Here is a 24027-nt window from a genome sequence, read left to right on the forward strand (position 1 = left end):
CCATATTTTTATACAATTTTATTGTTCAGTAAGAAATCTTCTTTACTGTACTGCAGTATGTTCTAAAGGGATCCAATTGTGATTATGCATTAAATTGTGCCAATTGAATAATCTTAAAAACATTGTTTAGTGAACTGAATTTGACCCAGGTGTTTTAGAGCCTTGACTAGAAATTTATTAGCAAAATATGGTAATGCTTTTCAAGAACTAGTTGTTCTTAAATTGAGAAACCATTCAGTAGTGTTAAAAAAAACTACCCAAAATAATCCATCAAAACATAGTTTTGAAATAATTCGATTTCTGTTGGAAAGTAAGGTAAACATGGTATAACTGCATTTCTGTTTATGGATGCATTCAGACACATTCTATTCTTCACAAAAGAGGTTTATCTCCTAGGCCTCTTTTTTAAACCAAAGTTTAAAACAAATTTTAATTTTATTCTTTGGCTATTAATTATACCTAATAAATGAGTCACTGATATAAATTCACAATAGATTTATTTTACATAAAAGAAAAAGCTTGCTGTTAATGAAAAATTCAGTAGAAAACAGTTCTTCTGCTTTAAGTTGAGGCTTAAAAGTAGAAGCTGCTTATTAGTGGAACCTCAGTAAAAAGATAATTTTTAAGAAAACATTCTTGGCACGAAAGCTCTAACATAAATTCTGTAATGAAATATCTACCATGCAACTTTATTGGTGAAAGGTCAGTTTCTGATGGCTGGTATTTTCTTTTCAGTCCCGTAAGACATTAACATGGAGGATACTTAAATCTGTTTTTATTTAGAGTTAACTGTATATAAATACAATGTCATGATGGAAATCTTTCCGTAGTCCACCTTTTTAATTGAGCAGTTCTAAGTAGGTAATTGGCACCTTGCCCTTCTGATTTCCCCTTTCCCCCATAAGCCAGTCTGAATCCATTCCAACGACACTGAACACAGTGATCACCTACAAAATAAGACATTTCTAGTTAATTATATGGAAAAATAAACACATAGAAAACTAATCAGATTTGTTTTAAATCTGTTTAAATTATTCAAAGGACTTTGAACATTATTTGCAATTTTGCTGAAAGATAAAGGATTCTGTTGAAGGCAGTTTTCTATATCTTCGTTATAGAGCAGTTGAAAGGTTTAAATATGTGTGATATTCTAGTATGTTAAAGAATAGTAATTAAAATTTCATAAAATGTTAATCTAACCATCTGAAATCTATGAAACATTCATGATAAACTATTTCTACATAATGGGGACTCTACATTTTGTGGTATTAGAAAGTATGTCAATTTGTGACGTTTTTTCCCTCTCCTGTCCCCACTGCTCACCTCGTCTGCCAGAAGTGACAATTCAGTACTGTTTGCAGCATCATAATCATAGAGAACCCTGGCCTTCCTGCTGCCACTACACTCCTTCAGGTCATTGAGGTTGGAAGGAGAGGTGATTACGAGGCCACTTGTTGGAGCCATGGAAGAAGAACCAATCGCATTTGGTAAAACGGATGGTGCAGGTGTCACAGCAGTCTGATTGTTGTTACAAAGATAATTGGATGGAAAACTGTTGAAAAGAAAATGGTCAGCTACTCATTTCCAAGTGATTACAGTTCCTTAATGCCACCACGTGGTGGCACTGTTACTTCCTACCAACCTTCACACTGAAAAATGATTTACAGATGTTAACAATACTTCAGTGACAAGGTGTGCCATCAACCTCCCCTTTCCCTCTTGGGCCAGTTATACCAGAGATAATTCAGGTGGTATTCCAATTTAAATCCTTGAAATTCTGTTTCACAGCTATCCTTATAATATTATCTTCAGCCTCCTGAGTAGCTGGGACTATAGGTGTGCGCCACCAAGCCTGGCTAGCTTTTTGTAGAGATGAAGTCTTACTGGTTCCTGGGCTGGTCTCAAGCTTTTGGGCTCAAAATGATTACTAACACAGGTTGAGCTCTCTAAAATGAAGACCACAGCTCCCAACATCCTTTCCTCAGTGAACTCAGTTACTGTGCAGGGATTAAATTCATACGTGTCTGAAGGTAAACAAATGCTCTACATATGTATATCTATATGCCATGGTAATTTAAGTTCTCTAACCATGGAATTTTATTTTCAAATTTGCTAGTATAAATCAATGAGGTCTAACTATATCAATTTTCAGAGTTAAAGGTCAAAGAAAGGCCATTTTCACCCTACAAAAATGTCAAGCCACTGTAGCCTGATATGTAAAAGTCTTCCAATTATTAAAAAACAAGATACATTTACTAATCTTGTTCTTCTGTTCCCTCATCTTTAAAATATGGATAGTGATAGTACCCACCTCAATTGGTGGTGAAGATTATAAAGTTAACATTACATACAAGGTGTGTGGAAGAATACCTGGGAACAACTTAAGCCCTACAGAAGTGGTTGCTCTTATTCAATTATGACTACTTCCTGTTGGTACTGCTATTATAACTCATAACAGTACAACCTGGTTCTCTTCTTCATAAATAGCTTTTGAATCTGTTAGTGTGGATCTGAGTAATTTGTGAAGCTCTACATTTGAAGATTTCTATGTACTGCCTTAAAAGCCTCTCTTGAAACAAAGGGCTAAGATTTCTCCCACTGCCACCTGATCTTTGCAGTAACTCTGAGGACAGAGAGACAAGCTAGACTTTTTTCCTCTAGAATAATAGTACTGGTTTTACTTTTTGTGTTGGAGCTTATCCTAAAGTGCAGTAACAGGGTAATAACTACATTGTATTTGAATGGCTGAGTTTTTAAGCAGAATGCACATATGAATGGTAACAAGAATAATCACAGAGCTTTAGGGCAAAGTGGAAAACAAGCATGAAGGCTTCCTGGGCTTAAAATAGTTGTAATAATGTGAGGATAAAGTATTGTTCTGCCTTCAGATATCAATACCACTAACAGAACCTCGAATATATAGAACTGCAAATCCTTCTGCAAACCCTATCAGACTACCTAATGATACTAGGCTATAATTGGTTGGGTGGATGTGCCTAGTTTTGTTCCAGGTCCAGTCTTGAAGGATTATTGTGCCAAAATGACTTAAAACAACAACAAGAATCTTATCCTTTGAAACAATTTTGTATTGACAGTTCTCCCTCAGATGTCACTTATCACTCCCTTGCTATGAGGGTTCCTCACTGTGTCAGTTTCAAACTCCTGACCATACCTTGCTTTAAAGGCCAGTCACAGTGTGGCTCTGTTTAATTCCTCCAGACTCATCTACCATTTCCACTTGAACACTGTGCTCCAACCAGAATGGATTACAATCAGTTCCCTGGACTTGCCTTACTCTCTCTTCTCTGGCCTTTTAAAATATATGTTCTTCCTCTGCTTGGAATGTTCATCCCTGCCCGCTTCTTAATCGAGCTTATTCCTACTAAAAGAATTTCTGGGAAACTTCGCTAGATGCACCTAAGTCTATCTTTCCATGCCTGGTATCACACGCCTGTCTGCCAATAGCTTGTACTTCTGCCTGGACTTTAAGTGTTGGAAGACTAGAGATCATGTTGTCCTGTACATTATTTTATTTCCAGTGTCACTTTGCAATGTGAGCTCCATAAAGGCAAGTGTGTGTGTTTTTTTAAAGCAGGATTTACTGAGAAGACCAAAAAGCTCCCACAACAGGAGGGGACCCGAGGGGGTTGCTCACGGCAAGCGTTTGTGCCTGTTTTGCTTGTTGATAGACCCTCAGAATATAAAGCAGTGCTTGGCACATGGTGGATAGTCAATAAATATTTGATATATAAATAACTGAGCTATGAACTTTACATACTATCACTTGGCTTTAAAACATATCATCGTATTCAAAACAATCACATCAGTGTACTTGAGATCTGACAGAATATTCTAAAACTTTTTTCAATATAGTGAATAAGCATGAATTAGTTTATCCTTAAGGGTAGCTAAGTGTCAAAGTAACTGTATCTTCCTCAACCAACAGCAAAAAGTATTCAGTAGCAAGAGAAAAGTGAACCTCAAACACTTTTAAGCTTTCTTTATATACCTCTAAAACATATTCATTTAAATTATTTCCTCAACCCTGTTAACATCCTTCTGTTTCAGAAGAGCTCAAGGTGTTTTGCTACTTAAGAAGTCTGTGAATTACTTTCCTTAAAAAAACTCCCCTGTTTCTAAAGAAAGTGAAGAAAAGCCTTTAATTCTTCTAATCTTCATCCCTATTAGTTCATATGCAAAAGTCGGAATTTCTTCTCTTAAAGGAGTTTGATATGCGAAAAGTAAGTTATTACCTTCCCAGTTGTTTCTGGAGGTCCAACATGTACTGATAACACTGTGCATAGTAAGTCATCTGGGCTTCTACAAAGTCATTCAGACAGCGAAGGTGATGGGCCTATAAAGAAAAGTCACAGTCAGTTTTCAGCTCTACAGTCTATATGTAAAGTGGCAAATGCAATGGGAGACAGCACAACACTGTATTAAGTAAAGGAGAATCTCCAGTACCTAGCATCCTACTGCAAAGCTTATTAAGATTGACCTGGTAAACAGTACAGTAACAAATGCTGCTTGGCCAAAGAATACCAACAAGTAGATTTGACAAGGGTGGGCGAACGAGGAGATGCAGCATAAGCAAAAATAAAAAATATTTCTTGACATATCTTGGAAAGTGCCGCAATTTAAATTTCCTTGATAAATGACTGAAAAGGAAGTCCAGTTTTTCCTCCCCAAACTGCCTCAGAACTATCCGTCTTTTGTTCGAAATGAATTTCCAATGAATGAATACTTACATGTGTACTGCTGATTCCCTCTAGCAGAAGTCTGGTAATCTCTGCTTGACGATCAAATTCACTTTGAGTTATTCTTAATTCCTGTTCAGACTTAAAATTAGAACACAGTTTTAGAATCTCTTAGAAGGTTCAGTCCATCTTATATACATTTGTATAGACAGTTAAAAGATCCCTCAAGTAAACCCCAAGTTATAATCTGACAATTCCCTGATTCTGCTTTGTATCTAAACTGGTCCCTAGTTTCTCCACTTCAGCTTTTCCATATTATTCAACCTTGATAGAACTGATTCCTTACCAGTACTTGATTCAAAATCATCAATTAATATCAAAGCCTAATGCTATACTCGAGAAGACAGAAAAATATTTTCATACATTTTCTAGTACCAACTTTGCAAAGATTACTAGTTTTACAAGTATAAAATAATATTACTGCAAAAAATCTCAATTATTACTATAGTGTTTTACTTTGAAGTTAGATGGTCTTCAGTCTCAAATGCAAAGACTTTAGAGTAAAGCCAAAGACTTTTACCTTTGTGTTTAGTTACTGAACACTTGTTCCTAGGAACATAGTTTTTAGGTTCCTTCAAAAGAATCTCTGTCCTACATTTTAAATGTCTTTAAAATTTTCTTTCCAAACAATGCATAAAATATGCCTTAAGCAGAAATATTATCTGTTAAGACATATACTAGGGTTTTAAAAAGTTTTTCTGTAAGCTATGGTTGACCCTTAACCAGTGGTATGCTGGTAAACTGTTCCTCAAGGGAAAAAAAGCTCTCATAACCAGATTTTCATGATATCAATACTCCCACCACGACTGATTTCAGGCTACTAAGTTGAAGTCACAGACAGCAGAGCTGGGAGGAGATGTATATAATAGCATATCATTCCTGGCTTCAACTATCTAATACAGGCTTAGTGCTAGGACAAAACAGTTCACTGAAAAACCAGTAAGATCTAAAAACAGTAAATACTGGCAAAAAACATCAAGCCTTTAGCCAGAGTTGGTTTACAGTAAGTGAGGAAGAGAAAATAAAGCCTCACAGCTCATTCAAAATAATTAGCTTATCCTCTACTGGGTATCATTATTGGTGACAATGTCATTATAAAGGTTTTTTTTTTTTTTACTACCTCTCCAGAATACATAGCTTTTTTCCCCTATGCAAATAGTTGACAACATTTCCAAGATGTAGTAAGTATAAAAATAAGGTCTGAACTTTTCATTTCAGACCCCTCCTCTCTCCTTCACCCTTTGGTGGCAACAGTTAATCTATTGCCAGTCAAAAAGGAAGCAGCAGCAAGGTGGGTAATCAGCTGCTATAATATTCTACTTACAACAAATAAGAATTGAGCCCTAGATTGGGTTTACGGAAATAAGCTTGAATTACTCAAGAGTTCAATAAGTCAAGAGCTGAAATTAAACTTACTCAACTAAAACCAAAATACATGGTATTTTGATAGTAGGGCTAAAGCAAGCTTCATCTAGAAGCTAGTATGAAGCAGAAAAAAGTCCCAGGAGAAGAAAAGAATCAATGCTCTTCCTAAGGATAGCTTTAAGGAAAACCAATCATTGCAATGTAACATTTGCACCATTTACTGTTTTGCTTGGTTGAACACAAAAGGCTTTGATTAACAGAACTACAGCAAACCAAAAATAAACAAACTTCAGAAGTAAACTAGGCTAGATTCATGTAAGTCTTTGAGAAATTACAATCTGTCTTAATGGCCTTAGTTGAAATGGCAGAAAATTCTACTACATGGTAATATTTCTATACAAGGTTTAAGCAGGTAAGCTAGGTAGCAGACTAAGGTGACGAAGAAACTTGAGAATGAAGTGAAATAATGATTTAATGCCAAGTATATGGAATTAAAAAATATTAAATTATCTCATTAAGGACAAGGGAAAGGCACTATATCACAAAGCTTAGGAAGTCATTCATTTGTATAATCCAGCCTTCATATCTGGATAACACAAATGAAAGGAAAGGAACAAATCTCATTCAGTGTATCTTGGATACTTCAAACATAGCTGAATGTCCCAAACCATGTATACTTCTGACATGTATAACTCATCACCATAATTCATCTAAGGCTCAAAAATTTAAAGTAGGTACAGTATAATTGGTTTACTTGGGAAGAAGTGGCCCCTATTAGAAAGACAGATAAGGTTTAAAGAAAATCAATGGATTTAAAGGGTTGATATCTGTTCTTTAGGTGATCGCTAGAGAAAAGACACACTGCTAACAATTACTACTACTGATTGATTTAGACTATATGATAGTATAACATGGGTTAGGAAAACAAGAGGGGTTCTTTTTTTTGAGGTGGAGTCTCATTCTGTCGTCCAGGTTGGAGTACAGTGGCATGCTCATGGCTACCCCAGTGTTGACCTGCTGGGCTCAGGCGATCCTTCTGCCTTAGCCTTCCAGGTAGATGAAACTACAGGAGCGCACTACTGTGCCTGGCTAATTTTTTTGATTTATTGTAGAGACAAGGTCTTGCCAAGTTGCCCAGGCTGTTCTGGAACCCATGGGCTCAGGTAGTCCCCGCACCTCAGCCTCTCAAAGTGCTGGGATTACAGGCTTGAGCCACCGTGCCCAGCCCAAGAGGGGTTCTTTCAAGATGTAACTGGAAGATGGGCAAAAACCTGTTGGTCTGGACATTAGGACTGGGGATCTATAAGACAGAAATTTGTTATGCTTCTGAAGCATTTGCTATGACAATAGTGGTTGGTAATACCTACTTTTCCTATGGTTTAAAATCTTAAAACATTCCAGGAACATTTTTAAATTATAAAAATGACAGAAGTAGTGTAGGAGGAAAAAATCCCAAATCCACTCATATCCAAAAACATATATACAATATACACGGTTGCGTTTCTTCCCATTTATTATATCAATTATTTCTAAAGCTTGTAGAGACTGTAAAATTAAGTCAGAAATTCTCTGGTGTACCTGTAAGCCAACCAAAGGGAAAGATACCCGGTTTTCTTGTTCAACCTATATTCTTTCCTTTGTTGCTCTGTCTCTTTTCATACTAAAAGTTTGGGAAGAAATGAGAAGTCATGGTAGAACTATAACTAAATTGAGGAACAGATTCCACAAAGGGGGAATGAGAGCATAAGGCAAAAGTTTCACATTGGATTTTCGAGTCATAGAATCAATAGCTCCACAGCCTGTACATAAAACTGACTGAATACTCAGCAATCCTACAACAACAGAAAATATAAGTTAAAGTTTACAAAGCATTAATAGTTAGTTAATCAATTACCATATGCCCTTATTCCCCAGTGTCATCCTCAAGTGGAGGTCAGATTTTGGTAGGCCTGAATATGAGGAATAAATGAAAAATGCTTCTGAAGACCTAAAGTAGTATTTGAAACAAGTCTGTACTAAAGTTATAATTTTATATCTTATATACTTGTTTAATTACTTGATTTTACAGTCTAGAGAAGATTACACATGGGAACACAGGCAGAGTGACTGCCAGCAGCAGTCACATAGACAAGTTTCTAGAGGGAACTGTCTGACACAGGGAGAAGACAACATACTTGAACAAGTTAACAAATCTGAAAGAACGACAATGAGTATTTATAATAATGACCAAAACTGAGTAAAATTAAATATCTGCTATACTGTGTTTAATGTAGCAGTAAAGTATATTTGTTACAGATATTTTCAGCTATTATGACTGACAAAAATTTGGTGCTGGAGAGAAGCTTGTTACTTAAAAAATTCATTTGATATGTCCAATTCTCTGAAGATGTAGGGCATGGTATTAACTATATTTTACATTTTAAAAACTGTCATTAAAAAAAAATCAATCAAGTATTTCAACTGTCTTCTAGTAAGGCATTGTATGATGACCACTTAATATAACAGATATCTAAGATTTATCAGGTGTCTGCAAACCACATCTCTGCTGTACTCTTCTACTGCTCTGTAAAGCTATTAGCCAGAGATCTGAGTATTTCTATAATTTTATAAGATACAGTAGCACAGACTGTGATTGGAACCAGGGTGGTTGCCCAATATTTATTGACAATTAAATTTTTGTTTCAAAATTCAGTAGTTTAATAATTTACTTACTTTTGTCACTTCCTCTGCCCAAATCTAGCCAGCATTAAAAATTAGAGAAAAATACAGAGCATGAAAGAAGGTTGGAATTTAACATTTTCTACAACTAGTATAGAAAAATGTAAATATTTTAATTCAAATGGCATACTTTTAGAATCAAATCAACGGATTACACAGTTTAAATCAGTAGAGCTTAAAATATTGTGAAAGTATGCCTTTTATATGTATCAACACTGTCGATTTCTAAATCTTATGCTAATTCTATAAATTAACAGTTTCCCCAAATTGAAAATATCTAACCTCCCTCCGTTCTAGTTTTCACATCTGTAAAATGAGAGGTTTGGACTAAATTATTTCTAATTTTCTCATTAAGGCATAAATTCTAGAATTTTAGGAAATAAAGCAAGGATTAATGGGCACTGAATGCCGATACAGCCTTTTTTTAGGGAAACAAACTGGAGATATAATAAATACAAAATTACCAGAGTTAAATATATCTTACTATAAGTAGATGACAGTAGTAAAAACAAATGTTTAATGAATGAAACAAAGTATTGACAATAGTTTAGGATGATTTTTTTTTAACCTATGACAAAAAGGTATGTAAATATGCTTATATTCTCACCCTTTTCATTTATCTATAGATAAGACAATGGAAATAAATGAATGCATTCTCTTGCTATTTAAAGTAAGACCTAATTTAACCAGGGCGTCAATAATTATAGTTTAAAAAACAAAACAACATTTTACATATTCTGTACAATCTTTCCTGTTAAGATGTTATCCTGCTTTTAGTTCAGTGCTCATGGAATAGAAGCCGTCAATGAACTGCCAATTTATTATTAACTGTGCTGCAGAATCCTTGCCATCTCTAATGGAAGTAAAGTATTTATAAAACAAAACACTATATAAATTTTATTAACTAATGTGACAAATTGTTGGCTATGTTCAGATTTTACAATTTTTAATTTTACTAAAATAAAAAACTTCTAATACTTTAAAAAATTTCTCAAATTGAGCTCAATGTATACACCTAGTGCTATAAAACAATTTGTCATCTTTATTCTTGCTCAAGGCTATCACCATTCTGAAAATTCTTAAGTGAGTTAACTAGCACTGGATGGAGAATGGGCCTGGCCACTAAAGGAATACCTAACCTGTTGGGGTTTGTCTTTCCTGTAATGGGAGAAAAAATTAATTCTGTGATGAGTTTAGATGAAAATAAGGGAAACAAAGTTATAGAGAAGCAAGATCAATTTGTATACCTTACACCTTTACCTAAGTTAAGTAAATTTCATTAATTTTCTTTGCCAAAAGTGAAAATATGAAGTGCCAGCTTAAATTAGCATCTTTTACTGAGTGCATAAAGGTCCTGCATATATGTATAAATTCAGATTCTAAAATATGTACTTGGCATTACTATAATATTTGGCAATTAGAACACACGATTTCTTTTCTTCAAGTTCCAGTATCACTTCAGCTAATATTTTTTCCCTGTATTTTTTTGTTAGACATAATGAATACATGGCTTCGACTATTTTAGAATTTTATATGCAGCTAATAGCAAGAGAAGGCACTTTATTCAAGATGTAGAAAACACAGTAGGCCAACAAACCTTCAGCCATTTTACATGCAGGAAGTTGAGCATGTAAGAGAAATTTACCATAATGTTATCTCCTTCAAGGCGAGCTGAGTTTAGTTGCTTAAGTGCATAGGTAAGAGACAAAGAACACATTATACCAATGAACACGGTGAAACAAGTTACTTCTGTACAATAAAGAACACATTAAACAAATAGAAGAACCAATAAAATATTTTTGCTCCTTAACAAAAATCCCAACTATATTTATTGTTTTACAAAATTTCCTATAGTGGTGTATATTCATTTTTTCCAAAACTCAAATTTTCAAAACAGAAAATATGGTTGTTGCTAGATTTAAATTACAATTATTTAGGGAAAACATTATCACTTAAAAAAAACAGCCAGTTCCCCACAACTTTTATTGAAGTTTCACCTCTGAAAGTCCTTCTGTCTACCTACAATTTTCCTATTCAAAGATCACTTCTATTTATGAATTTATGATGCCTTCAACCACATTCTCTCTTTCTATCAGTTTCAACCAGGTCTTGGCATATCCTGAAGAAATATGAAAGGCATGTCAACCCTTGTACTTCTAATAAACTTTAAATTCAAACACGTGTACTTAAAAAGTTAAGATTATATAACGGTGCTGTAAATTTATCGAGTTTACAGATGAAAAGTTTAGACGGCTGGGCTCGGTGGCTCAGACTAGGAGGCCAAGGCGAGTGGATTGCCTGAGCCTGTGGGTTCAAGACCAGCCAGGGCAACTTGGTGAGACCTTGTTTCTACAATAAATAAAAAAATTAGCCAGGCATGGTAGCGTGTGCCTGTAGTTCTGGCTACTTGAAAGGCTGAGATGGAAGGATTGCTGGAGCCACTTCACTCCAGCCTGGGCGATGGAGTGAGATACTGACTTAAAAAAAAAAAAAGAAAGGTTTAGGCTCATTGTGGAAATGCTTAAGTAGGTAGAGGGACATATTTGCTATATGACCTTACTTGAAAAAATATTTCCCATCAAATCTGGATGCCTTAAAATAACCGAGGTCAAAACTTGTAAACGCTAGAGAGTTTTGAAACCAGCTGATTTTTTCCCGCTCATTAAAAAACTGTAAAATAATTTCTTAAAAGTTTATATGAGATTAAGACTAGGTTAGTAAACACAGGTGCTTTATGATTCAAATGCATTATAGGTTGAGTGAGTATCCCTGATATGAACTGCTTGAGACTAGAAGTGTTGTAGATTTTGGATTTTGGAATTATTTATATTATACTTATTGGTTGAGCAACCCTAATCCAAAAAGCTGAGCATTTCCTTTGAGTGCCATGTATTTCAAATTTTGGAGTATTTGGATTTTGGATTTTTGGGTTAGAAATACTCAATCCGTAGCTATTTTTGCCCTGGCTTCTCTGACTAAGTTTTTATCATAAAACAAATTACTTTAAAGCTCTATTTTTGTTCACTGCAAAGCATTAAATAAAATAGGTTTTCTTTTTCTTGCTCAACTGGTATACTTTTGAAGAACGCCTCTGATGTTGCTGTACCATTCTTCAACATGCTAACTAATAAAACTGGTTGGTAAAGTAGCAATAGTGGATTCAGGTAGAAATACTTTGATGATGGGACTAAGTCATCAACAAATTTAATCAGGCAGCAGAGATTTTACTTTACCCCTCAGTAGAGTACCTTGCACAAAATTAGCATTCAGCAAATACAGAATTTGAAAAGAAGTTCACAAGACACTAGCAGATACATTTTTTTAAAAAGTGCTGATATGCACAGGTCCTAAACCTTACTAGCAGAAGGGTAACTAGTTATGAAACAATTCATGGAAATTTATAAATAAGGGAAATCAAAGACAGTCTGGGCTTAGAGTAGGATCTTCAGCTGCCAGCTAGGAACCAGGAAATGTGTCAAAGAAAAAGAAAAAAAAGCAAACCCAAACTCCTAGTGGTTTCTATTCTTTTGCATTCTTTAAGTAAACTAGAGAGACACACAGGGAAAAAAACCAGAAGGATTACCAAATACAGGCAGGCCACATGCCTCAAGGCTTTATGAGGACTTCTCCTTCTCAAAGTATTTTAGACTTACTATTATAAAATTTGAAGAAAAATGAGTTGGCTATCGAGAATAAAGAACACAACTGAAATTAGAAAATGTGACTTTTTGTCTAGATTAATTTTTTTCTGTTTGTTTTAAGTTGGAGTTTCACTCTAATGCCCTGGCTGGAGTGCTGTGGCATGATCACAGCCACTGCAGGCTCTACCTTCTGGGCTCAGGTGATCTTTCCGTCTCAATCTTCCAAGTAGCTAGAACTATAGGTGCGCGCCACCAAGACCTGCTAATTTTTTTATTTACTGTAGAGACGAGGTCTCACCAGGTTGCCCAGGCTGGTCTCAAACCCCTGGGCTCAGGCAATCCTCTCACCTCCAAAGTGCTGGAGTTACAGGGGTGGGCCATTGTGCCCAGTTTAGAGTAATATTTTTAATATTTGTCTAGAGTTAAATTTTCTAGTGTTCTAGAAGAGCTGTGTATAAATAAAACTGTGGAATAATGTTATTTGTATCATCTTTCACTTTAATTTTAAACATAAATTTCCACAGAAAAATTTTGCCCTCAACAATACACAACACAGGAAAATTGCCAAGACTTTTTCTAGATATAGCAAAAGGAAACATCACTCCAAACTGATCTACTATTACATTTAGTTCTTATACATTTTAATAGCAGTTGTAAATTAAATTAGAATAAAAGCACTTTGTATACCATTAAATCTATGTGTTTCCGCCACTTTTTTCAGGTAGAAAAAGCAGGTTATCTTTATCCTGTAATAATGTTTATTAAAAAAAGTTTTTTGTTTTTTTTTTAAACCAGGATTCATTGAGAGGACAGAAAAGTTCCCACAGTAGGAGAGGACTTGAAAGGGTTACCCACAAAAAGTTTTATACTGTAACTTGACAACAATATTCTACAAACATCACCGGGTACATATAGGCATTCTGAATAAAGATTCTGTTCCAGCTCAAATATTTATTTCCAAATGACTGTTGTCTTTTTTTTCCCTGAGTATAAAATTTATAAATTAAATATCAATTTACATCTTACTATACAAATTCATTACTAGCACTTAGAAACTAATAAAGTAATTTAGGGTTTCTTGCCATCTACAGTGTTCACTGTGTATTTTTTTTTTTTTTTTGGAGTTGGAGTCTCACTCTGTCGCCCAGACTGGAGTGCAGTGCCGCTCTCGGCCACCGTAGCCTTGACCTGTTGGGCTCCTGCGATCCTTCCGCCTCAGCCTTCCAAGTAGCTGGAACTACAGGCACGCGCTACCACACCTGGCTAATTTTTAAATTTATTGTAGAGATGAGGTCTTGCCAAGTTGCCCAGGTGGGTCTCGAACCCGGGGCTCAGGCAATCCACTCACCTCAGCCTCCCAAAGTGCGGGATTACAGGCTGAGCCACCGAGCATGGCTTCTGATTTTTTTTAAAGCAGGATTTATTGAGAGGACAGAAAAACTCCCACAGTGGGAGGAGACCTGAGGAGGTTTCCCTATAGTGCTCACTTTCAAAGGTTTGATCCTGCAGTCAGTCTGTTTGGGGAAGTTATGCTGTTTATGATGATGATGAAGTGTGAATTGAAAATTCAGTGAATTTGGAATTAATGTCTGATCAAAGATAGCTCTTCTCCAGCAGTAGATAATATAACATGTCCAAAAAAGGGAATACTATAGAAAGAAACAACTTAGTCTGCTCACATAAGGTACTGGGGTATTCTCACAAGACATCACTATCCAACAGCAACTTACCAGTTTTAAATTTCACTCTAAACCAATTCTCAACCTTTCCTTCCTCAAAGAGGAGAACTAAGACTTCTACCAGTACTGTGGTAATATGCTCATTAAGGCAATGATTCTTGATGGTGGTTGTGGTTGTGAGTTGGAAACAGAAGGCAGTGGGAATCTCATGCCTCAGCTCAAATTAAGAATTTGCTTGTTAGCCTCCTCTAACAAATTCACACTTGCTGTACTGTACTCTCTTAAAGGTGTTCCAATTCAAATCTGATTTAATATTTTCAAACTCTGGAATGGAAATCTAGATAGTATAACTATTAGCTTACCTATAAAGCTTATAAATGAAATTTTTAAAGAAAAATTGAATTGTTATACTTAATATACACCTATTCAATTTTAAAAGACTATTATATGGATACCAGAGTAACATTCTGGTATATTTTCTGGGTTTCCTCCCTTTGAAAAAGCTACCTGGAAGTCCATGTTGCCACTATTTGAATTGCTTTTAAACAATTCTTGGACTATTCTTTTCATCAGTTTGAGTCACACGTAGGAAGGAAATTCATTTAATTTTTAAGCTACACATAAGTATTCTCAAACTTGATCCATTCTCATCTTAGTAATTATCTTTTTAATTTTTTACTTTGCTATTTCCAAATATAAAAAAAACTATCTCCAAAAGGCCTATTTCTGATTGCCACTGAGAATATTTAAAGAATATCCTCAGCTTTAGGAGATACCATAGTTTTTGTTTTTTAGCAACAGCTGTACAGCTGAATATCGCCTCTTGATATGATCCCTTTGCACTGTTTGGGATGTATAAAGTTCTGATAAATTTGATTAAAAACATAAAAACAAGACCCTAAAGTCATATTCTAGCTCTTAATGATAGCTTGTATCATACATGGCATATTGATAAAATTTTCTACAAATCTTAAAGTTATTAACTTAAAATGTTTTTCTATTAAAAACATTACTTACTGAATTCCTAGTTTCTGCAGCTTTTGCCTTTTTTAGTCTGGTTTTTGCAGCATCCAAATCCAGTCTCTTATTTTGCAATAGTTTCCTTTCTTTCTAGAAATATAGAAAATAAAAAAATAAAGGCTGAAGATTCTAAAATCCAGTAAGAATTCAAGCATGTAAATATTACTCTTTAGTAAATATAAGTATCATCTGATAAAGATCTATGATTATAAAACTGAGTATGAAGTGATGGTTCAGCTATCTGACCCCTTTTTCTAAACTATTTTCAATTTGAAAATGATCGTGACATTCTAGATGTCTGAGAAATCTAAGAAAGATGGCAGGTGTTGGTAGAAACGAGGGAACATTAGTTTTAATATTTTGTGATCCTTGTCTCAGGGACATTTGACAGTATCATTTTAGTTGTCAAACTGTGGGAGGAATGTTATTGATATCTTCTGGGTAGAAGCCAGGGATGCTGCCAAATATCCTATAACACAGTACAGCTCCCACAACAGAGAATTAGTAGGCCCAAACGTCAGCAGATACCTGGTTGAGAAACCCTCTTTATGCTGTTACAGACTGTCCAGAGAACATCTATGACAAAAGAAGTGTGGGCCCAGGGCAGGGTTCCTTGAGGTCTTGTGTGCTCTACAAGGACTGGGCAGGCTGCTCCAAACATGTCATAGCACCAAATGGAACTCAACTACTCCAAAACAGAATTTCAGATTTATGGAATGAATAATGAACAAACACAGTATCTTAGTACTCCTCAATGGAACTTCATGCTTCTGTATGGCAGGTAAGTTTATTATAGTTGTTTGCTTCATTAATTCTTAGGTTCCATATGTCAAATTTCACCCTACTGACAAGCTAATATCTTTTAAATTATATTTTAACTTGGTTGTTCTTCTGTCTCAAGCCAATTACTTGTTTACACAGAGACAAATCCATTGTAAATATATTGAAAGTTTCTATATTTTGTAATAAGAATCTACAAATTAAAGTTTGAAGTTGTATTTATAATAAAGAAGTTGTCTTGCAAAAATCTTAGTGATGGAGACTAAAGACTTTTCTAATAAAATAAGTTAAACTAAAAAATAAAGACTAACAGATTAGGTTTGAGAAAGTGATATAATATTTATTTCTTATACTTCAGCAAAAAACAATAGTGTAAAAAGAAGAGAATATACTCCGAGGGATGCATAAAGACATGAAGTATAATAACAGATACACCTTCCAAATACTTAGGATTCTAGCGCCCAGTTTAAATGAATAGTTACATGACTATACTATGGTGTTATTATGCACCATATTTTCACAATAATTCCAGGAACCTCTCTATGAATTTTAGATTTTAGTGTTGGTAACAAATAAGAATGGATGTAAAGGCATCTCAATAATACTGTAGGACACAAAAATGGAGGTAATGTTATCTATAGCCTTTTATATTTTGGTTTAATTTTGTACTCTGGTGAACATGCACGTATCCAGATTATTTATGTTTTCAAATTTTCTATATCTACACAGTCATTAAGAAGGCAAATTCATTAAAAATTCCAAGTATATTTCTAAATTATTTTGCTTAAAAAAAGGAACATTTTCCAACTCACAGCAATTGTTTTGTAATCTCCTTCTATAAAGTTTCTTAAAGGAGTGAGAAAATTTAAGGCTGATGTTTGAATCAGCTCTCTGTCAGCTGTTCCAATTCTTTTTTGGGTTTCTCCACATTTAATGAGGGCATTACCTGCAAAGGAAAAAAGTTGTTTTGTTTTGTTTTTTAAACCAACTGTCTGGTAACATCAGATGATGAAATTATGTAAAGATAAATCAGCAATTTGATCTGCTTAAAAGCTAGTTGTTTCTTGTTTACTTAAGTAACACCAAAGATAAGATGAAATGCTCTAGATGAAAAAGACAAAAATGAACCTCCAATCATTTTCTATTATGCTTATAATAGATCAAGTCACCATTTGTCCTGTTTCTACATCCTTGTTCTTAGTGTCTCAAGCAGCTACACGTAATAGTTCATATTTATATCTTTAGTTTTAAGAAGTCTATGTTTTAGAACATATATACCCTGATATTTAAATAGGACAGGTAAAATAGGGAAGTAGAGTAGAAAGAAAGTAGAACTCCAGGGGTTCTCCTCCCAGTTTTATCTCTAATACGCTGTAGCTCTGAGGATCTTAGTCTCTCCATGTTAGAATTAAGACTGGATTTGATTGGTAGCAGTAGTTAAAAACTCTGTCTCTGGATATAGACATTTGAATTACTCTGCATTTGAATTACTAGCTGGGTGGTTGTGGATGAATTATTTTAACTTTTCCAAGCCCCTCAGTTTCACTGTTTTTAAAACGGAGATAAAACAATTTCCATTGTAAGCAAGATCTGAGTGAGGATTTACCGAAATAACACACACACACACACACACACACACACACACACATATGAAGTATGGTGCTTAGCCCAATGCCTGAAATACTCCATTTTTAGCAACCATCAATTACTAATAGGTAACAGGTTCACAAAGCTCAATTCCAAAAACCAGGGTACATTCCGTGGAATTATAAGAGATGCAAACAGATTAAGGAGACTGCAAAAGGAAGACCTAGAAAGCTTTCCAACGTTCATGTTCCACTCAGGCCTTCAGCTAAGTGAAGGAGAAGCTGGGTCTCCTTCACCTACTTTGTAACTCCAGTGTCTAACTTGGAGTGCAGAGGCATGATTGTTGCTCACTGCAGTCTCGACCTCTTGTGCTCAGGTGATCCTTCTGCCTCAGCCTCCCGAGTAGCTGTGACTAGAGGTGCATGCCACCATGCTGGGTTAATTTATTATTTTTTTTTTTGTAGAGGTGAGGTCTCGCTATGCTGCCAAGGCCGGTCTCAAACTCTTAGGCCCAAGGGATCCTCCTGCCAGAGTGCTGGGATTATAAGTGTGAACCACTGCATCCAGCCTATTTTAAATTTAAAGCATTTTCAAACTTCTGGAAAAATTAGATTTTGAAGAAAACAATGTAAAATTTCAAAGATGTACATCTAAACAGCTGGTCAATGGAATAATGGCATTATAAAGTATTTCAGTTACTTTCTTTTGATATAAAGATAACCACTAAAACTTTAAACTCATTTAACCGCAGAATTTATGAACTATTTTGTAAGTCAGAACTACAAGGTCCAACAAATAGGTTCATGAACCATTCTAGAAAAAGTGCTACATGTTTCATTACTGAATATTACTATGGTCACCTTTGAAGTACTGCCCTTGGGAAGTTATGCACTGAGGCCAGTGCCTAGTCCACCCACCAAACCAATTCTGGAACACTTTTTCTGGAATGGCCATCAGAGCTGTGGTTATTTGCTGAGGTCTGACAATTAAGTTCACGAACTTGCCACCAGGTGCTTACGTTGGCAGCACCGTACAAATAACTGGAGCCCTATACAAAGTACTGGAACACCCTTCCTACTCACCTGATAGAGCCCCCAGTCACTTTTTCTTTAACCAAAGATAAAGGAAATAGTGAAAGGAAGACATTTGATGACATTGAGGACATCAAGGGTAATACAACAACAGCTCTGATGGCCACTCCAGAAAAAGAGTTCCAAAATTGCTTTGACAGGCTGGTGCAAAGCTTCCCAAGGGAAGAACTTCGAAGGTGACCACAGTGATATTCAGCAATGAGGTATGTGGCACTTTTTCTAGGATGAGTTCGAGAACTTAATCGTTGGACCTCATACGTGTAGAAACTCATTTAATCTACCATTTCATATCTAACTAAAGACCAAGTTCTTGCAGATGTCATCTTTTTTCTTTTTCATAAGTGAAAGATGTCTTAATAAAGAGAATTATTAGCCATAAACAACAGGAAAAGAAGCTACAGAAATCTCAAATAGTCTATGTTATGAGAAAATTAGATCTGAGTGATAATAAAGATGTGTAACTTTGAGCTTCAGGTTGTACATTTAAAATGTCAGTACAGTAACTAATAAAGATAGTGTAAATGTAAACCACAACTATTGAAAATCTGAAATATATTAAGAGAAAAAAAGAAATGAAATGTAATCTAAGCATTCTGAGATAACCATAACAAAAGCACTAGTGATTTGTGAACATTTACTATGTTCCCAAGTTCTTTTACATTTTTAAGCCCTAAAAAAACTTTTAAAAGATCAAGTAGGGCACACAGGTAAACGATAACTGCAATATACTACAAGAGGTACTACAATATAGGTGTGGTACGATCAATGGGAGTATAAGTGAATAATTCATTTAACTTTTTAGAACTACAAAAGATTTGAATTCTCTATATTAAATATAAATTGAGCTATACATATTTATTGGTCACTATATTTCTCTCTTCATCAAAAATTTTAGCATAATAAATTTGAAGTTAAAATGATTCTATTAATATGCTAATGATATCTCAAGCAGTGAAAATCTAAATGTAAAAATAATTCTTAACAGAACTTTTTACCTTTCACTTACCATAAGCTGTTCCTGGGCCAAACTCAGTCCCTGCATCAATCATATATTGTCCCAAAAGTTCTGGGTTGTTTACACGACTTGGAGCTTTTCTATCCAGTTTCTCATAAACAAATTCTTCTATCCTGGCATCTAGGAGAAAGGTTAAAATTATCAAGGATTTCGAAAAAACTAAACAATGTAAAAGACTGTTTTGTTCCCCTACCAGCCATTTATTACCTCTTTAATATGAAATTAGCATTCATTCAAGCACATTTTTTTTTTTTTTTGAGTTGGAGTCTCACTCTGTTACCCAGGCTGGAGTGCAGTGGCACGCTCACAGCCACTGCAGCCTCCTCGACCTGCTGGGCTCAGGCGAGCCTTTCTCTTCAGCCTTCCAAGTAGCCAGAGCTACAGGTGTGTGCTACTTTTTAAATTTTTTTATTTTTGTAGAGATGAGGTTCTGCCAAGTTGCCCGGGCTGGTTTCGAACCCGTAGGCTCAGGCAATTCACTCACCTCAGTCTCCCAAAGTGCTGGAATTACAGGCTGGGCCACCAAGCCCGGCCTCAAGCACATATCTTAATATATTTTTATTTATGTAAGAGTATTATATAACTCTAAAATATTATATTTTAAAAATCTGATAAAATATCTTGGCACAAAAGCATTTAAAAATAAAGCTAAAACTATTATTTGATTAGTTTATGGGATTTTAAGAAGAGGATTGAGAGTAATCAATATTTAGTGAAAGTGCCTTTTGCTCTATTTTTAGCATTTTTTAACTTTAATTTTTAATTTGGAATATATGCTTATAATTTATTTCCAGCTAGGAAAATATGGGTATAAAGTACTGAGATGAGCTAAAGATTCACATCTGACAGGTTTTAGCATGAGCATGTGTTCTCTTCTCTTTCTTTTTCTTGTCCAGAGTCTAAATATAGACAAGTACTTAAGGACTAGAACAATCCAGGCCTTGAACAGTCCATAGACAGATCAGCAATATGAAGCCTTGGCTTTAGCTTATTTAATTATATTCAATGTACATAGGTATATAGATGTTATCTCTGAGCACTATTCACTCAAAAGATTTCACCATTAAAAATTAGTTTGAAGTACAAGAGAAAAGGGTAAATGCAGTAACAGAACATTAGAATAAATGGAAAGAAAAAAAACCAATAAAAGCTGAATAAACACTTTGTTAGCTTAACATTTAAGACCAAAGAAATTAACATTCATAGGCTGTCCAACAGTGAGGTATTTCAGGGATGAGAAAATGGCTGAAGTTTCCAGAAACAATAATTAACTATACAAATTAATGCTAAGTCACATAGGTTCCCTCTAAGCACCTCACACAGACTGCAACATATTGGAAGTTTCAAACAGCAAATTAAAATTTTCAAAAATGAGCTGAACCAGTAACAAATATCTCAGGAGTTGGCAAAAAAAGGTTTATACATAAAATAGGGTGTTGGAATTATACTTGTTTTTGTGTTAGATTTTGGTGCAAAATTAGAATAGCTTTTAAGCAGAAATTTAAAAACTTTAAAAATTTTAAAGCCAAAATGAGTCTTTTCAAAACATAACCATTTAGAAAACAATTAAACTTCAGAATTTCATTTTCTGAATGTTGAAAGATTGTTATTTTTGATTGCTTTTCTACCTATCTAGTCAAAAGTTTAAAGTTGAATCCTATGTTAACTTTTAATCAGTTATCATTAGTCATATTAATAAATAAATGTTTAATTTCAATAGGTCATTTAATAAGTCATCATAAAATCTCACACAGGTAATTCAGTTATAATGTAATATATATTTCTGCATAATATTTTTGAAAAACCCTAGTTTCTAGAAAATCAGATGCCAAAAATAACTCAGGGTTTACAAGAAAAAAAAGGGTGTGTCTTACCACTCAAAATCTATGGAATTGCATAAGCAGACCACAAACAAAATGCAAAAATGGTCCTGTTACTACTTCATGACACAAAATGGGGGTGAGAGGGAACTGTATTATATTTTCCTGTTTACCAGTTGTGAAGGAGCTTATCAGTCATTCAGAAAAACATGTTTAGGACAGACTATAAATTGGGACGCCCTGGATAAAACAAGGAACAAGAGAAGCAAATGTCTATTACTTTTTAAAAGTGCCATGGTATATATTTTAAATGGCTTTAGTGAATAAGAAATACTACATGGTGTCCAAAAATAATAGACTTCACTCACAGTGTAAAAGACTTATTTTAAAAGGTCTCTACAATTTAGCTAGAATGATACATAATTACTACTAATATCTGAATAATGCTTGAAGTTTAAGTTAGTATCTAAAAATAAACTTATGGCGTTTCACAACAGGGTAACAATAACACTAGGGAAAAGAGAAGGAAAGCATTCATTGCACTTCTGTACCTCAGTTTTGATATTCAAAGCTCATAGTGAAAAGACTGGACGTCAATACACCTGGTTCTAGTCTAAGTTCCACTTCTAACTAGCTATGCTACATTGAACAAGATGCAAACTTGCTTCACTCAATAAACAATTATTGTGCACCTTATTTGTACCTTACTGAGTAATCTGAAAAGCCTCACAGTTGTCTGAAAATCAAACAAAATAACTTCTGTGAAAATGTAAAACTTAAACATTAAAAATCATAACTAAGTATCTGTATAACTTTGTCTTAATTATTTAGGAACAATTCTTCCCTTGATAAAAGAAGAAAACATATTTATCCTCACAGCCCCCTCGTAACTCTTAAAATTCAAAGCCACTGCCTGAAATTGAGATTTCAATGGGATTTGCTGAAATACGTCATTTGTAAATTTGTTAGAGGATACACAAACGCAGTGTTTATCACCTCTTCTTCAAAAAGTGCACACAAAACCACTCACTGACCCTGAAGTCACAATTAAAAAATTCTGTTTTCAAATAGTTATTAACAATTTTTTTAAACATTAAAAAACCAACCAATTGTACTTAAGGTAGATAAAAGGTAAAAAATTTCTTACTTGGATTTGGTTGCAATAAGACTTCAGTTTGTTTCATTATTTTCTCTGTCCATATTTTGGTACATTCAGCTTTGCTAAGGAGGTTCTCTAAGTGAGCATCCAATTCTGTCTTCTCAGCCTGGCCAAGCTTTTCTTCTGTGAACTGTTATTGATTATTAAAAAAAAAAAATACAAATATCAGGAAACTATATCAACAAGCAAAAAGCAAAATCCACACTATCCTAAACACACAAATAACTGTGCTCCAGGTTTGTTTGTAAATCACTACTTATGAATGTTTCTGTCCCTATGGTAATCTATCCATACCTCCTTTGGGGCATTGATAAATGACCTTATCTTACAGTTATCACAAGTCCTTAGTTCTGTTGGAATATATGTGAATTCTGTAGAAAATTTAGCTGTCGCTTGGTATATGCAGCGTATAAATAGGTGTATTTGTTACATATAAAGGTAGGATAGTATAATGGTAGGGAGTAAGAGTTTTGAGACATTTGGATCTAAATTCAAATCCTGATTGCACTGCTTGCTGTGTGACCTGAGCAAGCTTCTGAATATTCTTTCCTTAGTATCCTCTATGATAAGAGAGAGACAATACATGTCTTATAGTGCTGTGAGGGTTAAGTAAGATTATGTATGTAAATCACTTTGTTCAGTGCCTGGTAATTATTATTTTACATTTAAAAGTAGCTTCTTAGGCTTACTATGGCATATGTATTATTGGCACTTTAATCAAACCTAGTTAGACAGACAGGCTTTTATGAGATGTTCTGAGAAACGGTCATTTAAGTTGTTTCTTTAGGATATGTTCTAGTAATTTATAGACTAACTTTTGGAAAATATCATATTCATTCTGTAGAGGTGTCTTTTAATGATCATAAAATGTAGCTTAACATACTCAACAAATCAATTTTTAGCATATTGAGTATACTGGTGTTTAATGAAAGATAGCATTGCCTATAAAATAATAAAGAGGTTCAAAGAATCTGCATACATCTAGAGTCTTCTGATACTTTAATTAAACACAAGAAGTGATGAATTTACCATGTGTAATTTTCCTCTAGAATACATGGCTTTCTCCCATCTGAACATAGGTATATCACTAGCACTAATTAATTCCATATTCAGTCATGACTCATTTCTAGCTAACAAAACAATGACTACCTTGCCTTTTTGTCCCTCCCTTTTCTTAAAAACCTCTTTTGCTGCTCTATTTTCTGAGTTTTGTTTATTTCAGCATCCTTTTTCTCGGTCTAATGCTTTTTAGCTGAAGCATTCTCTAGAATTTTTTCTTAGACTTCTGGTCCTGTTCAGGGGCTAAAAGTAACAACCTAAATATCTTTTGTAAAGCTTTATGTCTTTTTTTTTTTTTGAGTTGGAGTCTCACTGTGTTGCCCAGACTGGAGTGCA

At 34.6% G+C, this 24027-nt stretch overlaps 1 protein-coding gene across 4 annotated transcripts; it reads right to left on the minus strand.

Moving 5' to 3' along the window:
• Nucleotides 1-480: 480 nt before the first annotated feature.
• SH3GLB1 (SH3 domain containing GRB2 like, endophilin B1) lies at nucleotides 481-22759 on the minus strand. 4 transcript variants are annotated; one of them, XM_021711818.1, is made up of 10 exons: nucleotides 22621-22759; nucleotides 19645-19773; nucleotides 16773-16906; nucleotides 15178-15270; nucleotides 10486-10524; nucleotides 8835-8858; nucleotides 4749-4838; nucleotides 4254-4354; nucleotides 1324-1552; nucleotides 481-947 (listed from the first exon to the last, which is right to left on the minus strand). In XM_021711818.1, exons 1-10 carry the CDS (start codon nucleotides 22655-22657, stop codon nucleotides 840-842), a joined length of 984 nt encoding a protein of 327 aa, XP_021567493.1. In that variant the 5' UTR covers nucleotides 22658-22759; the 3' UTR covers nucleotides 481-839. The 4 variants fall into 4 exon arrangements, with proteins under 4 accessions (XP_021567493.1, XP_008055233.1, XP_021567492.1 ...); XM_008057042.1 differs by having other exon boundaries at nucleotides 10438-10524; XM_021711817.1 differs by lacking the exon at nucleotides 8835-8858 and having other exon boundaries at nucleotides 10438-10524.
• Between the last annotated feature and the right edge of the window lie 1268 nt (nucleotides 22760-24027).

This window comes from Carlito syrichta, unplaced genomic scaffold (genome assembly GCF_000164805.1).
Source record: "Carlito syrichta isolate Samal-C Ts95f unplaced genomic scaffold, Tarsius_syrichta-2.0.1 Scaffold302623, whole genome shotgun sequence".
Lineage (NCBI taxonomy): Eukaryota > Metazoa > Chordata > Mammalia > Primates > Tarsiidae > Carlito > Carlito syrichta.